General features: G+C 44.8%; 1 protein-coding gene across 1 annotated transcript in view; it reads left to right on the top strand.

Moving 5' to 3' along the window:
- Positions 1 to 16,607, top strand: part of CFAP54 (cilia and flagella associated protein 54) — a 196,912-nt gene that overhangs the window by 65,460 nt on the left and 114,845 nt on the right. Inside the window, exons 21-24 of the mRNA XM_034774729.1 lie at positions 9,123 to 9,293; positions 11,846 to 11,938; positions 12,885 to 13,070; positions 14,214 to 14,356. Coding sequence (XP_034630620.1) covers positions 9,123 to 9,293; positions 11,846 to 11,938; positions 12,885 to 13,070; positions 14,214 to 14,356 — 593 coding nt within the window. The remainder of the gene's footprint in view (positions 1 to 9,122; positions 9,294 to 11,845; positions 11,939 to 12,884; positions 13,071 to 14,213; positions 14,357 to 16,607) is intronic.

A 16,607-nucleotide genomic window follows, 5' to 3' on the forward strand; every position in this document is an offset into this window, starting at 1 on the left:
ATTTTAAAGAGGGAATAAACAAGTGAAATTTTTCTCTTCAGACCATTAATAATAGTTGTCATTATGGAAGCATGAATATGCTGAGTTCCTAGACTGTTCTCAGAGAACCTAGTCTTGTGTCCAAAACTCACCCTTTCCTGGGATGAGCAATATTGCTTCTCAAAAACACTGATGCAACATAACTTTATTGGTCAGGACATGTAGGTGACTGAAATCAGACAGAGGATAGATTTAAGTGGCAGGGTGCAACTGTATGGAAAAGAGGAAACTAAGGGGGGATATGATAGAGGTATATAAAATCATGAGTGATGTGGAGAAAGTGGATAAGGAAAAGTTATTTACTTATTCCGAAAATACAAGAACTGGGGGTCATCAAATGAAATTAATAGGCAGCAGGTTTAAAACAAATACAAGGAAGTTCTTCTTCATGCAGCGCACAGTCAACTTGTGGAACTCCTTACCTGAGAAGGTTGTGAAGGCTAGGACTATAACAGAGTTTAAAAGAGAACTGGATAAATTCATGGTGGTTAAGTCCATTAATGGCTATTAGCCAGGACGGGTAAGGAATGGTGTCCCTAGCCTCTGTCTGTCAGAGGATGGAGATGGATGGCAGGAGAGAGATCACTTGATCATTGCCTGTTAGGTTCACTCCCTCTGGGGCACCTGGCATTGGACACTGTCGGTAGACAGGATACTGAGCTAGATGGACCTTTGGTCTGACCCGGTACGGCCTTTCTTATGTTCTTATGTTATGTTCTTATGTATTAACTTTACACTGGAGAGGGGCACTATATGCTCACCCATCTGTCATGTACTGGCATTTAACTGGGTCCAGTGTTGGGTTATCGCAGGGGTTCTCAAACTTCATTGCACTGCGACCCCCTTCTGACAACAAAAACTACTACACCAGCCCAGGATGGGAGACTGAAGCCTGAACCCACCTGAGCTCCGCTGCATGGGGGGCTAAAGCCTAAGGCTTCTGCCCAGGGCAAGAGGCCTATAACCTGAGCCCCGCCACCCAGGGCTAAAGTCCTCAGGCTTCAGCTTGGGCCCTGGGCGGTGGGGCTTGGGCCCTGGGCGGTGGAGCTTTTGCTTTGGTCCTGCATCCCAGCAAGTCTAAGCCAGCTCTGGCAACACCATTAAAACAGGGTTGCGACCCACTTTGGGGTCCCGACCCACAGTTTGAGAACTTCTGGGTTATAGGATTCCCTTGATTTAACCAAAATCTTGGGTTAGACCCTCCTTAGCCTACCCTTGGACTCATCTCACTTCTGAAACCTCTTGCCTGCCCTTCTAAATTAAATAAATTTAAATTTCTATGGGGGTAGAGGGTACCAAAGGGAGACCTCAGTCTGTGAAGAATTCAGGTTATTCCTCCTCCCAAAGGAACAAGTTTCACCAGCAAAATCAATATTTCTTTTATTCTGGGAGCTAGCTTTAGTCTTCTTCTGAACTGGACACTGGCTGCATGTTGCAACAAACCAAACGTTCTTCAAGTGCTTGCTTATATCGATTTCAGTTAGGTGTACAGGTGCTGCATGCACAGTCTTCGGAAAGTTTTTCCCCTAGCAGCACCCATCGGGTCAGCTGTGAAGTCCCCAGGAGTGGCGCCTCCATGGTGCTCAATATATGACCCTGCCGACCTGGCGCCAGTGACGGTCGTTGGAACTGCGGTGGCTTGCTTTGCAAGTTCTCCTCTCGATCTCCTAGCCTTTCAGTTTGCTGTAGCTTTAGTGTTAGTTGTAGTTATGGAGGCAGCTCTGAGACCGCAATCCACCTTGGCACGGCAAGATCTGGCACCAAGTTCATTGGTGTGACGTGCTCCGGCATCCATGGCAGAAGCGGCACCGCAGAAGGACTCTGGCACAGAGACGCGCGGCACTGCTGCTCCCCAGTGCCGAAGTCGGTGGGAACTGTCCAGCACCGGTCCCATTTCCCAGCGCCACAGAAGCAGCACAGGAAGCAGGGTAGGAGTGGATCTCTGCCTTTGAGTCCCACTCCTTTGGAGTTGGCCAATGGGGTGCATCCCAGGGAGGAGCACCTGGCGCAGAGAGCTTTGGAGCTGGCACTGTCAACTTCGGTCCCAGAAAGGGGACGGTTGAGTTCAGTGCCATTGGACTCCCCAAGCCATGTGGTGGAAGAGGTGGGGCTACCATCCATCCCAGACACCTCTGACCCCACAAGGAACCTTATTGCCATGATGGCACCACAGTCCCCGGCCCTCCACCAAAGATGGCACCATCCCGAGGCAAGCCAGCAATATTGCGTCCGCCTGCATCTCCAAGGCGTCGCTCTCCAGCACCAACAAGGAAGCACCGTTTTGAGTCCTGGCACTGATCCATCTCACGAAGATGCTCAAACTCCTGGCACCAGTCGGACTCGTGGCACCAGATTGGCTTGCGGCACCACTTACCATACCGGCACCGATCCTCATCTCGGCCCAGGTCCCCGACGCAGTGGAGGTCCTGTTCTCACATAAGTCATCACAGCACTGGTCGAGTGTGACGGGTTGGATCACAGAAACCCCCTTGGGAGCTGCCAACAGATGTGCAAAGACTACCCCTGCTTCTGTTTTCCCTGCCAGCTCAGGACTCCAGCACCCTGTCTTGCTGAGCCAGACACTCCCGTCTGGCTCTAACACAGATCCAGGGTCTGAATCACTTGTCCCAAAGCTGCAAGTTTACCTGAAAACAGCTCACAGTAGTGTGCTTGTCTTTAGCACTCAGATGCCCAACTCCCAATGGGGTCTAAACCCAGATAAATCCGTTTTACCCTGCATAAAGCTTATGCAGGGCAAACTCATAAATTGTTCGCCCTCTATAACACTGATAGAGAGATATGCACAGTTGTTTGCTCCCCCAGGTATTAATACATACTCTGAGTGAATTACTAAATAGAAAGTGATTTTATTAAATACAGACAGTAGGATTTAAGTGGTTCAAAGTAGTAACAGACAGAACAAAGTAAGTCACCAAGCAAAATAAAATAAAATGCGCAAATCTATGCCTAATCAAACCGAATACAGATAATTTCCTCACCAGTTCCAGAGTGCTCCCTTTTACAGGCTAATCTCCTTTTAGCCTGGGTCCAGCAATCACTCACACCCCCTTGTAGTTACTGTCCTTTGTTTCAGTCTCCTCCAAGTATCCTGGGGGGGGGTGGTGGAGAGGCTCCTTCTTTAGCCAGCTGAAGACAAAATGGAGGGGTCTCCACTGGGTTTAAATAGACTCTCTCTTGTGGGTGGAGACCCCCCTCCTCCCTCCTATGCAAAGTCCAGCTCCAAGATGGAGTTTTGGAGTCACCTGGGCAAGTCACATGCCCCTGCATGACTCAGTCTTTGCAGGCCCACGCCATTGTCCACATGGCATCTTGCATGTCTCCAGGAAGACTTCTCATGTGGATTGGACCATTCCAAGATGCATTGTTCCTCAAGTGTCTCCTGATCAGGTACTTAACCTGGCGAATTCCTTCCTAAAGAAGCTGACCAAATGCCTCACAAAGCTTACTTAGAAATCAGGCAAGCATACAGCCCATATTCTTAACCTCGAGTAGAAAATGATATATATGTACAAATAGGATGAATAGATATAGTAGACCATAACCTTTACGGAGATATGTTACATGGCACAGGCAGCACAAAACATATTCCAGTTATGTCATACATACATTTATAAGCACCCCCTCCCCATAAAGCCTTTTGGGGTACACTGTCACAGGCACCGATCCTCATCTCGGCCCAGGTCCCTGACTCAGTGGAGGTCCTGTTCTCACATAAGTCATCACAGCACTGGTCGAGGTCTTGGCGCTGGTTGTCTTCGTGGAGCCACTCCGGATCTCAGCACCGCTTCACATCCTCATGGCACCGCTCACCAGCCCAGCTTCGCTTGGCACCACCATGGCCGTTGAGATCCCAGTCCTCCTCTTCGGACTTGGATGGTATCCTCGCACCGGCACCCATCAGCACATAGATGCCCCAATGTGGGCACAATGCCATGGCTGGCGCAATGGCAGCACCTGGCATAGTGGCCCTTTTGGAACCCGTGGGCATATCATCAGACCTAGGGTATCTTGTCCAAGGGCTCCTGGTCGGTGGTATCTGAGACTGAGTTGCCAGCAGCCTCAGCCAGCTGCCATGCCCCCAGGGATGCTGAGGGGGGACTCTGGCCTCTGTGCCTCCCCTGGAGCTGCCCCCTGCTCCTACAGCGGATCCGGGGATAATTGACTTGGAACAAGAAGCTGGGCAGAAGGTCCCAATGGATCAGGAGGTCCAGGATGATCCTGTTCCCCCGTTTGCTTCCTCGTCGTCCTCTCCAGACAAGGCAATGGCAGGGACTTTTACTTTAGGGCTACCGCCCATAGACAGTCGTGCCCACCAGTACCTGCTGCGCAGGGTGGCGCACAATGTGGGCCTACTGGCCGAGGAGGTGGTGGAATAAGAGGACCCAATGGTTGACTGTACTGGCCCCAGAAAGTCCATCCAGAGTGGCCCTGCCACTTATCAAGACCATCCAGGTCAACTCGAAGGCTTTTTGGCAGACCCCAGCCTCCATTCCCCCCACAGCCAAAGGTGTAGAAAGGAGATACTTTGTCCCCTCTAAGGGGTACGAGTATTTGTACACCCACCCACAGCCTTGCTCCTTGGTAGTGTCAGCGGTGAATGAAAGTGAGAGGCATGGGTGGCAAGGACCCACTCCAAAGTCCAAGGACTGTAAAAGACTTGACCTTTTTGGCAGGAAGGTCTATTCCACGGGGGGCTTACAGCTCAGGACTGCTAAACAGCAGGCAATCCTGAGCAGATACAGCTTCAACTCCTGGAACTTCATGCTGAAATTTATGGAGCTGTTACCCTCGGAGTGCAGGGAGGAGTTTAGGGCTATTGTTGAGGAGGGCAAGGCAGTGGCACAGACCTTTTTACAGGCCTCACTGGATGCTGCGGACTCAGCGGCACACACTTTGTCCTCTGGCTTGGCCATGAGGAGGAGCTCATGGCTGCAGGCCTCGGGTCTGTCGCCTGAAGTTCAGCAGACCCTCCAGGACCTGCCCTTTTATGGGGCAGGATTATTTGTGGAGCAAACTGACTCCAGTCTGCATAGCCTAAAAGACTCAAGGGCTACACTGAAGTCACTGGGGGTGCATACCCCAGCTACTAAGCGGAAACATTTTAAATCACAGCCCTCTCAATCCCTACCAACTGCGTCCTAGACAGGACATTTCTAGGAAGTGCGGTAGGAATGGCAGACGGAAGCCATCCCAGCCCTCGTCAATTCAGGGCCTGGCACGCAACTCTTCAGGCTCCAAGCAGGCCTTTTGAAGGTGCACCCGCAGACGGCGTGCCAGACTATGGACCGGATCCTCAACCCTGTTTTCTGAACCGTCTATCCCACTTCTACCATGCTGGGTACAAATAACATCAGACTGCTGGTTTCTTCACACGGTAGAAGTGGGCTATTCTCTCCAGTTCTGCTCCTCTCCTCCCTCCCACTCCCGTTCCCTGTCCCTCTTCAGGGACCCTTCTGACAAGCACCTCCTTATCCAGGAGATGCAAACGCTCCTTGCCGCAGGGGCAGTGGAGGAGGTTCCTCAGGAGCTAAGGGGCAAGGGATTCTACTCCTGTTATTTCCTAATTCCCAAAGCCAAAGGGAGGTCTCAGACTCATTCTAGATCTGCGGGGCCTCAGCAGATTCATGGTGAAGCGGAAGTTCTGCATGGTCTCCCTGAACTCGTCATCCTCTCTCTGGATCTGGGAGACTGGTACACTGCCCTCGATCTCAAGGACGCGTACTTTCAAATATCCGTACGTCTTGCTCACAGACGATACCTCAGGTTTGTGGTCAGTCACAACCACTTCCAGTTTACGGTTCTCCCCTTTGGCCTGTCCACAGCCCCTTGGGTGTTCGCCAAGTGCATGTTGGTGATTGCCGCCTTCCTTCCCCGGAGGCAGGTGCAGGTGTATTAGTACCTTGACAACTGACTGCTGTGGGGGCGCTCCAGGGACCAGGTAGAAGTGCAGATACATATCATGAGATCCATGTTCAACAGGTTGGGCCTTCTTCTCAACGAGAGCAAGTCAATCCTGATACCAATACAAAGGATAGGGTTTATCAGGGCAGTACTGGATTCAGGTTGTGCCAGAGCATTCCTGCCAGAGACCCATTTTCTAATGATCTTGGACGCCATACAAGGTCTCAGACAGTACCCTACCACCACAGCAAGGGTCAGCCTGAGATTACTCGGTCACATGGCATCTTGTACATACGTGGTTCAGCATGCCAGGATGCATCTCAGACCTCTCCAGATTGGGCTCATGTCAGCATACTGCCCGGGACACAACAGTCTAGATTCTGTTGTCATTCTTCTGGGTCACGTCCTCTAGTCCTTGGGCTGGTGGCTCAACCAACAAGATGTGTGCAAGGGAGTCACCTTCCACAGACCTCAGACCTCCCTGTCCCTGGTAACAGACGTGTGGGTGCTGGGGTGGCGTGCACCTGAGGGACCTTCAGACACAGGGCCTCTGGTCTCAAGATGAGCTCTCGCTCCACATCAACATCAAGGAGTGGAGAGTGATTTGATTAGTGTGCCAGACCTTCCAGGCCCACTGGAGGGGTCAATGTGTGGGAGTCATGATGGACAACACAACTGCAATGTTTTACATAAACAAGCAGGCTGGCGCCCATTCCTCTCCCCTCTGTTGGGAAGCCCTCCAGCTGTGGGAGTTCTGCATAGCCCACTCTATCCATTTGGAGGCGACGTATTTCCCAGGATCACAGAACGAGATGGCGGACTACCTCAGCAGATTGTTCCACAACCACGAGTGGTCCATCCGGCCGGATGTCATCCTCACCATCTTCAGAGGTGGAGAACTCCCCATATTGAGCTCCTCGCCACTTGGAGTAACAGGAAGTGCCCGAGGTTCTGCTCCTTCCGGAGCCACAGCCAGGGCTCCCTCGCGGATTCCTTCCTCCTCCCATGGTGATATCATCTCATGTACGTGTTCCCATCATTTCGTCTCGTACACAAGGTCCTGCTCAAAGTCTGCAGGGAGAAGGCGGTGGTCATCTTGGTGGCTCCGGCGTGGCCACACCAACACTGGTACACCACACTTCTGGACCTCTTGGTAGACACCCCGATCATGCTACCACTGCTCCCAGACCTGATTACCCAGGACCACGGTCACCTTCATCACCCAGACCTCCAGTCTCTCCACCTCATGGCCTGGAAGCTTCATGGCTAAATTCCATTTAGCTCATGTGCTCGGAATTGGTCAGGGAAGTTCTGCTTGGTAGCAGGAAGCCCTCCACTAGGGCCACTTATCTGGCAAAGTGGAAGCAGTTTGCGATCTGGTGCTTCCAGCGCTGTACTCCACCGTTGCAGGCCCCCATTCTTGTCATCCTGGAGTACCTGTTGCAACTCATGCGGCAAGGTCTTCTTCCATCAAGGTTCACCTGGCAGCTATCTCTGCATTCCACCTGGGAGTGGCCGGGCACTCCGTCTTCGCCAACCCCATGGTAAGCTGCTTCCTCAAGGGCCTGGAGCGCCTGTACTCACAGATTCAGTAGCCAATCTCTGCATGGGACCTCAACCTGTTTCTTTCCAAACTCATGGGACCACTGTTTGAACGGTTGGCAACTTGCTCGCTCCTGTATCTATCATGGAAGATTGCTTTTCTGGTTGACATTACTTCGGCAAGAAGGGTCTCGGAGCTCAAGGCCCTCACCTCTGATCCTCCATACATGGTCTTCTTCAAGGACAAGGTGCAGCTCAGGGCTCACCTGGCTTTTCTTCCAAAGGTTGTGTCCCAATTTCATTCCAACCAGGACATTTTCCTGCCTGTTTTTTACCCTAAACCTCGTGCGACCAGCCAAGAGCAACGACTCCACTCTCTGGATGTTCGATGGGTGCTTGCTTTTTACATGAAGCCGTTCCGAAAGTCGAGCCAGCTATTCATGGTGATAGCAGACCGTATGAAAGGTTTCCCGGTCTTGTCGCAGAGGATCTCATCGTGGATTACCTTCTGCATCCGCACCTACTACGAATTAGCCAACGTTCCAACCCTGGCTCTCACGGCCCATTCCATGAGGGTGCAGGCCTCATCGGCAGCGTTCCTGGCCCAGGTGCCGATTCAAGAAATCTGCAGGGCAACAATATGGTCCTCGATGCACACATTTGCTGCTCATTACACTATAACCCAACATGCTAGAGATGATGCAGCCTTCATCAGAGCAGTGCTCCAGTCTGTCATTCCATAACTCCGACCCCACCTCCAAGGTAGGACTTGGTAGTCACCTATCTGGAATCGATATGAGCAAGCACTCGAAGAAAAAAATATGGTTACTCACCTTCTCGTAGCTGTTGTTCTTTGAGCTGTGTTGCTCATATCCATTCCAAACCCACCCACCTTCCCCTCTGTCAGAGTACCTGGCAAGAAGGAACTGAGGAGGCGCAGGGTTGGCAGGATCATATTTGAGCGCCATGAAGGCACGACTCCAGGGGGCTTCACAGCCAACCCGACGGGTGCTGCTAGGAGAAAAAATTTCCGACGACTGTGCACACGGTGCATGCACGCCTAACTGGAATGGATATGAGCAACACATCTCGAAGAACAACAGTTACGAGAAGGTAAGTAAACATTTTTTCAAAAAAAATCCTACTATTGAATTTCCAAGACCTACTCCTTTTATCCTAACTGTGCCTCCATGTTGCTGCAAGGAAGGTGAAAAATCCCACAGCACATCTGCCACTTTGGCCCAATGTGAAAAAATCCTTCCTAATCCTCAAACAGGTGCTAGATTAGACCTGCAACATCCTTAAAACACAGCTCCGGTATTACATCTATAGGGAGGGAGGGTGAAGCAGTGAAAGTGGATAAAAGGCCCCCAAAACCCAAGAAGAGGTTTAAATTAATGGAGAAAGAGGGAAAGCGGGGCAGTCAGCTCTCAACCACCCTCCCTTTCCACTTCCTGGCCAGTGGTGCACTATGTGGGGGCCTCAGCATTGTGGAACACTTTATCATACTATAATATTCATTTTGGAGATATTTTGCAAATATAAAATGTGTTTTGATTTTCCTTTTCTGTTTGGTTTTTCACCTTGATTTTCTCTTCTATTCATATTTTTCAACATAGGAAGCATTAGCTTTAATTCAGAAGGTTGAAGCTGAACAAAATGCATTGTGCTCCAGTCTGAAACAAGCTATGACTAGCAAGAAAAACAGAATCCCCCCTCCTCCTCTGTTGCTTTCCAGATCACATTGCTCCATGACATTTAAACCAGCCCCATTCTCCTCAGATGTTCAGGTAATGCTCTTCATAACGACTCCATAAGAAAGATGTGAAACTATAAGTGGCAGTGAAGAAAGTTGCTTCAGCAATACCATATTTATCACAGTGCTCTTTATCGTTCTTAGGTAGATTATGTTGTTTTAACTGAATAAATTCTAAATTCTCATCTCTGTGAGTCACTGGTGACTCACTGTTGTGACCTTCACATTTACCTGCAACATTTCTTTTCCTGTGGTCTGTTCTCCTCTGTTACTGCTATATATCATCTGTTTATGCTACCTGTCAAAGACTAATCTTTCTGCTAAACAGACACTTTGCATACTTCAATTTGGTGTACAAAATAGCCACTATCTGCAGTTTTCTCAAGAGATGAATTTTAATAGTAAATCTTTTCAAACATGTTTATGTTGTGTATAGAAATGGTGAGGACTCAATTTCTGTTCAGAGTTATAAACAAAATTCTGGAAATAGTGTTTTCAGACTTTGTATATTTATTATGACCAATTGACTGAATTGCAACCTTGAATTCACTGTGGGACAATATCTTTCCATTTATGCCCTAAATAATAATTTTTAAACATTTTAAAGCTAGTTAAAGTGTCCAATATTTAAAATTTTGTAATAGATATGGGTATTTATTCCACTTTGTTTAATATATGGCATAGTAAATTTTTAACCGATGTTATAGGGTTTTCACCACTAGATGGTGCAATATGTTTATTTTTTTTATCCTTTGTTCAAGAACAGACTTTTTCCAGGAGCCATTCCCCCCCTGAAAGTACATGTATGTGTTAAATTGACATCAGAGAGAGATTTAAAAAAAATCCTTCCTAATTAAAATTACATACTCTCCTAAATTCTAGTTAAATAAAGGTGCATAAATTTCTTGCAGTGAAAGTCAAAACAACTCCAAATCTATTCCCTTATTAATTAAAAAATTGTTTCATATCATGAAAAAAAACCTGCCATATTTCACTATATATTTGTTTGCTTGAAAATGAACCGATTGTTTAATGATAATTAGTTAATTGTTAAGCCAAAAATGCAAATTATAAGAACAGGTAAAATTATATCTGTTGAGAATTTTAGTTTGGTATGTTCAACATTATGCATATTTACAATGAAGATGTGGCCACTCATTTTTGTTGGATTTTGTAAAGAAAGGTGCAACATAACCTAAAACAAAAAGGGTACATTCTTGTGTGAAACTTTAAAGGAAACTGTCACCAGTTGAATAAAGCTGTAATGTTAAGAGACAGATTCTGATGCTACTTGACATGAGTATCTTACTTTACAAGTGGAATCATTGATTTCAGTTGACTATGCATGAACTATTCAACAGGAGTAAGGGTATCAGAATCTTGCCCTAAATTATTGTGAGTTTGATTATTTAGTACTGATATATGGAGTCATGTTCTTCCTTAAGTTCTATTATTTGTTTTTACAAAATAACGTAGTGTCTCGAAATGTAGAGAAACAAAATAAGTCTGAGTCACGCCAACATAATTATATGATTTAAGGGACTCTGGGATGGAGTCTTTCATGTTTAGATTATGGATTTGAATTTGGTCTTATCTGTGGTCTATTCATAGGCCTACTGTATGTAAACTGAGGTGATCCATTTCTTAGTGAACAATGTCTTTATCCAGCAGAGCACTTAACCACAAGCTTAATTTTAAGCATGTAAATAGCTGAATTGAAGTTAATGGGCCCATTTCAACATCTTTTAAAGTCAATGTGAGTTTTTATATAGACTTCAGTGGCCTTTGGATGAGGTCCAGTCCTCACATGCTCACTTGTCTAAGTACTTTGCTGGGTCGGGGCCCAGGTGTCCACATCATTAAAACCACTATCACAAATGGCACCTTTATTGGCAGTTTAATTTGAGAGTAAAAGGACCGAATGAGTGGGCATGAAAACCTAACAACTCTCTCACCTGTAGAGGTGGTCCCCTTGGGTCATGTTTGAGCCTCATTGGAGAGACAGTAGAGCAGCAGTGTACGTATTTGGCAATGTCTATACTTTGAGCTAGGGGGTCTGATTCCCCTGCTTGAGTACACATACTCCTGTTAGCTCTTATCAAGTTAGCACAAGTATAAATAACAGTACAGCCACAGTAGCATTGAAGTAGCAGCAGAGACACAGCTTAACCATACCAAGTACATACCCCGGGGTTTCAGGTGGGTTTGTACGTGGGTCGGCTAAGCCAGGCCTCTGCTGTCACTGCCCATGTTGTTGCAGCTACACTACTAGTACTTGCGCTAGCTCTCATTGAGCTAGTGTGAGTGTGTGTGTGTGTGAGCAGGGGAATCACACCACTTGCTTGTAGAGTAGACGTAGCCTTAGTCACTGTGTGTTTTTGTACCTGCTTTCTGACTAATCTGTGGAATCATTTTCTAGTTCCATTAATCTAACAACTTTCATAACTACATTCACTTTAAAGCCCTTATTCTTATTCAGAAAATGTCATAAATTCTTCATTAGACAATATTGCTTCTCACAGTAAATTTTAATAAATTAGAGATGATAGTAGATATCAAATATTTAAGTTGTCTTTTTCTCAAAAGGTTTCATGGTACAGTATTTTGGGCTGCGTAGCAGCAGGAAGCAATTTAAAAGTAAGGTTAAATAATCATCATCTTCCAAATGCAGGAGAAGAGGTAAGACCAAGATAAAACCTGTGCAAGTTATTCTCCCTCACTGAATGACTCACTATAGAGCTTTCACTGGAGTGTGTATCTATCACCGTCTCCCTTCCTCATCTGTATCTAGTCAGCTAGTTGGCCAAATCTTGGGTATACTTTTGATCTTTATTTCAAGTGTTTTAAGTTCTGCAGGTCTTAAGACACTCTACCTTCAACTCTTTTGGAATAATGAGTAGAATGCTTCCAAGGTGATTACATTAGAGTCCCTTTTTACTATAGTTGTTTTCTTAAAGGAAGTCTCTACAAAGTAAAGAATAAAACAGATGAAAGTATAAAATTTGTTTACAGTTTCTACCACTAGCTGCTTACAAGAATATAGAAATAGAAAAAGAGAAATTTAAAACAGATTTGAGAAACAAATAAGGGTGGTTCTTTTAATATTTGTATTAAGTAAAAATAGAGATGGAGCTATATTTCCTTTTTAAAAGGACATTACCTTAGATTTATTTTCACTCCACTCTTGGAGATTTGAAGGTGTCACTCCTCAGTAGCTGTCACATTCAAACACGAAGGCCTCTATACTCTTTGGGAGAGAGAACTTGAACCCTTTTAGGCTATATACTTAGCTCTTCTCTTTGTACTCAGCCACTCTCCAAAAGGGCCTAAGACTTTTTTCTTTCTGCTTTCAAGAAAGGAAGCTTGTAGACTATCTGCCTTACCAATCTCTCCAAGTATACTATCATCATCTGATCATAACATTCCGACACTTGCCATGGAAACTTCACATATTTTATAGGCTAAGTACATTCTTTGGATCAGTGAATTTGATGGGTTGTAACTTTGATTATATGAAAGAAGTGATTAATAAAGAAACAAAAGGTCTTACAATAAAGGTTTACTGTATTTTGTTTACTTTTTTGTTATATGCAGTGCACATAATTAGAAATATTTTTGTTAACAGATACCAGCTGATGGAAAAAGCCTTTTCGAAATAAAAGGCTTAGATCCCAATGAAAAGTACATATTTGCAGTTGCAGCATATTCCTCGGATGGAAAGCTTATTGGTGATGCCATTGGGGAAACAACTAAACCAATCCTTGCTTATCCACCACTTTCTGCTACTACTGCTCGAGCATATCTGACTCAGGTAGATTGGATTTTTAATGAATAGATTCATGTTTTTAATTTGGTTCAAGATTTGTTTCTGTCCCTGTGAATGGTGGTTCCAAACCTTATTTTAGTCAGGTTCCAAGACAAAATTTCAGGACTTGCCAACAAATATAATTAGGACAAATCACAACTTTAAAACAACAAATGACAGACTTTAGCATTCTTACTAATTCTGACTTCAAAAATGATGTGGGACCATCTTAAGGGGGAAGATGTTTTTGGACTAGGTCTCTTGTCCTTTTCTTTCTTTTTTCTATGTTGGTCACTTCCCGTTTAATCCCTTTTTAGTCTCTTGGGTTTTTTTTCTTAGCATCCTCCTCTTTCCTTTTGCTTTTTGGGGTTCAGGCCAACAGCAGGAAATCATCCTCATGGGGCTCTCTGAGGATTGGGGATTAAAGATTTAATTAAACTTTCCCAGGAGCCAAATCCAACCCTTCCAAAGGAGAAACCAGCAACAGGTTTCAGGGTTTCAGGAAAACTCTGTGAGGCAACTTCATTATACTTCTTATAAATTGTCTTATCAACAAGGAGGAATTTGAGGGAGCTGCACATTGGACAAAGGGTGAAACCTTCCAGCCCTGTTGATTTTGGAAAGCTATGAGAAAGGTTACCCTAGATCTGCGGAGGCAAGAGCTGTGCACATGAATGGCTGCCCGTTTGCGTGGCTTCATTTGCATCCACTCATCCTTGCCAATGTGGCTGATGCAGTAGTAGCAATTGTAGAGGAAACCCAAAAGGAGGTAGTACAGCTACGCAAACTGTAGTAACACCTGCATCGTTTCCACACAGGACTCTGTTCAGGGGAATGACCAAGGCCTTTCTGATGCTAGTGCTGAAACTCAAGTCCTACAAATTCTAGCAGGGTCAAATGGATGTTATATTTATTTTACTTAGGTATGGTTCTGATAGTATTCTCACAAATGTTATAAACTTCCATGAAATGTAGGAAGGGGATAGCATTACAAGAGTTAAAACCTTGCTTATTACTGTAATCAGAATTGACTTGGTATGGCTATGTAAACAACAAGGAAAGTCAACAGCTTTATTTGAATTAACACATTCATAATGATAATACTTGCTAACAACTTTTAGTATAAAAATCATGTAATTTTTCTTGTAGATTGCCTATCAGACAGATAACTATACATTAGCCAAAAAAGCATTTTCACCAATGTGGGACTATTTTGTCTTGGCTCCTTCAACACCATCTGCTGATCCAGCAGTTATTTCTACAAGCAATAATTTGACTATATCTCAGAACAGGTAATTGGCAAAAATGATTTTTAAATAGCAGTCAGCTGTAAATGTGTACCATTTTATTTTGTAGAGTAACAAGCTGTGAAATTGTGCTGATACTCCTAGCATGAAAGGTGCTCTAAAAATAAATCATGATTGTTAACTTTGTCATACAAAAATATATATTGTCATGAAATTAGCACAGAGTTTTCATTATAAATAGTATCTCTAACATTTGCATGTTTTTCCTTTGTAACGGTGTTTTCTCAGTCAGGACAGGTTAAATTTTTAGGAAATGTTCATTAATTTTGTTTGTCTCATTTTCTGATGCCAAGCATGAGGCACCTGGATCTAGACATCCAGAGGTATGAGTAAGGTTAAGATTTTGTCATGGATGTTTTTAGTAAAAGTCACGGACAGGTCACGGGCAATAAAGAAAAATTCATGGAAGCCCCCTGACTTTTACTAAAAATATCCATGATAAAATGGGAAGGGGCTGGGCAGCTGCGGGAGTGGCTGGGAGCTCTGGGGCCTCCAGCACCTGTGGGGGCTCAGAGCTGCAGGGATCCCCCTGCCACCGCCACAGTGGGAAGCTGCAGGGGTCCCTCTGCTCCTTGGAGTGGCCAGAGGCTATGGAGGTCCCCCTCCTCTGCTGCAGCAGCGGGGAGCTGTGGCGGTCTCTCTGCCCCACCATCATGGCAGGGAGCTGCGAGGATCCCCCTGCCACTGCTGCAGTGGGGAGCTGCAGGGTATTCCTGCTGCCTACGGAGGCTTGGAGCTTGGGGGCCTGCTGCCTCACAGCTCTCTGCCGCTGCGGGAGGCAGCGGGACCCTGCAGCGCCCAGCCGCTGGGGCTGAAGTCATGGCGGTCTTTGGAAATCACGGATTCTGTGACTTCTGTGACCTCCATGACAAAATCGTAGCCTTAGGTATGAGCACCTAGAATTCCAATTGAAATCAATGGGAGCAACAGGGGCTCAAGAAATGCTGAAAGCCAAGTCTCTGGTGTCAAATGGGGCACACAAAATGAGTGGATATTTGCAAATTGTTTTTGATTAATTCAATAATCTGGCAATACATTTTTAATGTACTAAGATATTTTAGGAGTAATCCTTTAAAAATTATGCTACCTATAAATAAATAAAATTCAAACTATATAATTGTGATAAAGGAAAACACGGAAATAAGTATTTTAAGGTTTTCATAATTACAAGAGTTTTAACTCAACAGTCCATTAAAACACCGTAGGTACAGTCACAAAAGCAAGCAAACCTGTAATGAAAAGATAAGAGGAAAAGATACATTGCATTTTGATGTATAAAGTAATATCCAAAAATAAATCAATATACAATCAAATGTATGTCGACTGTTGATAGATTAATGAACATTTATCCAAAACATCTAGTATACATCCTCATCTTCTTTTAACTGAGCTTCTTTTTGGTATTATTGTGTTAATTGGAAGACTTTGGCATCACTATTGAAATAAAGTATAAATAAAATATTCATGTTTGTTTTGCCAGAAACAACCCAGAACATTAAAAGTCTAATGACAAGAATTCAGAGCATAGAGGATATTAAGAAAAATAAAAATCTTTTTCTAAAAACATATATTGCTCTTCCTTCTTCATATTGTAATCTTAATACATTCCCACTTCCATAGCAAGACGGGAGTCATTGTAGTATTGTAGTTGATTTCTATAAAGGAAACAATGCTATAAATTAGGGAAATTAGAAAGGTATACAAAATATTATTGAAGTAGCAATGCCAATTGCCACCTTCACCTGCACATCTACCAACGTGATATATGCCATCATGTGCCAGCAATGCCCCTCTGCCATATACATTGGCCAAACCGGACAATCTCTACGCAAAAGAATAAATGGAAACAAATCTGACATCAGGAATCATAACATTAAAAAACCTGTGGGAGAACACGTCAACCTCTTTAACCACTCAGTGACAGACTTGAAGGTGGCAATTTTGCAACAAAAAAACTTCAAAAACAGACTCCAAAGAGAGACTGCTGAACTTGAATTAATATGCAAATTAGATACAATTAACTTAGGTTTAAACAGAGACTGGGAATGGTTGGGTCATTACACTAATTGAATCTATTTCCCCATGTTAAGTTCTCCTCACACCTTCTATGGGTCATCTCGATTATCACTTCAAAAGTTTTTTTTTCTCCTGCTGATGATAGCTCATCTCAGTTGATTGACCTCTTACAGTTGTCATGGCTACTTCCACCTTTTCATGTTCTCTGTATGTATAAATA

The sequence above is a fragment of the Trachemys scripta genome, chromosome 1, assembly GCF_013100865.1.
Source record: "Trachemys scripta elegans isolate TJP31775 chromosome 1, CAS_Tse_1.0, whole genome shotgun sequence".
In the NCBI taxonomy this organism is placed as follows: Eukaryota; Metazoa; Chordata; order Testudines; family Emydidae; genus Trachemys; species Trachemys scripta.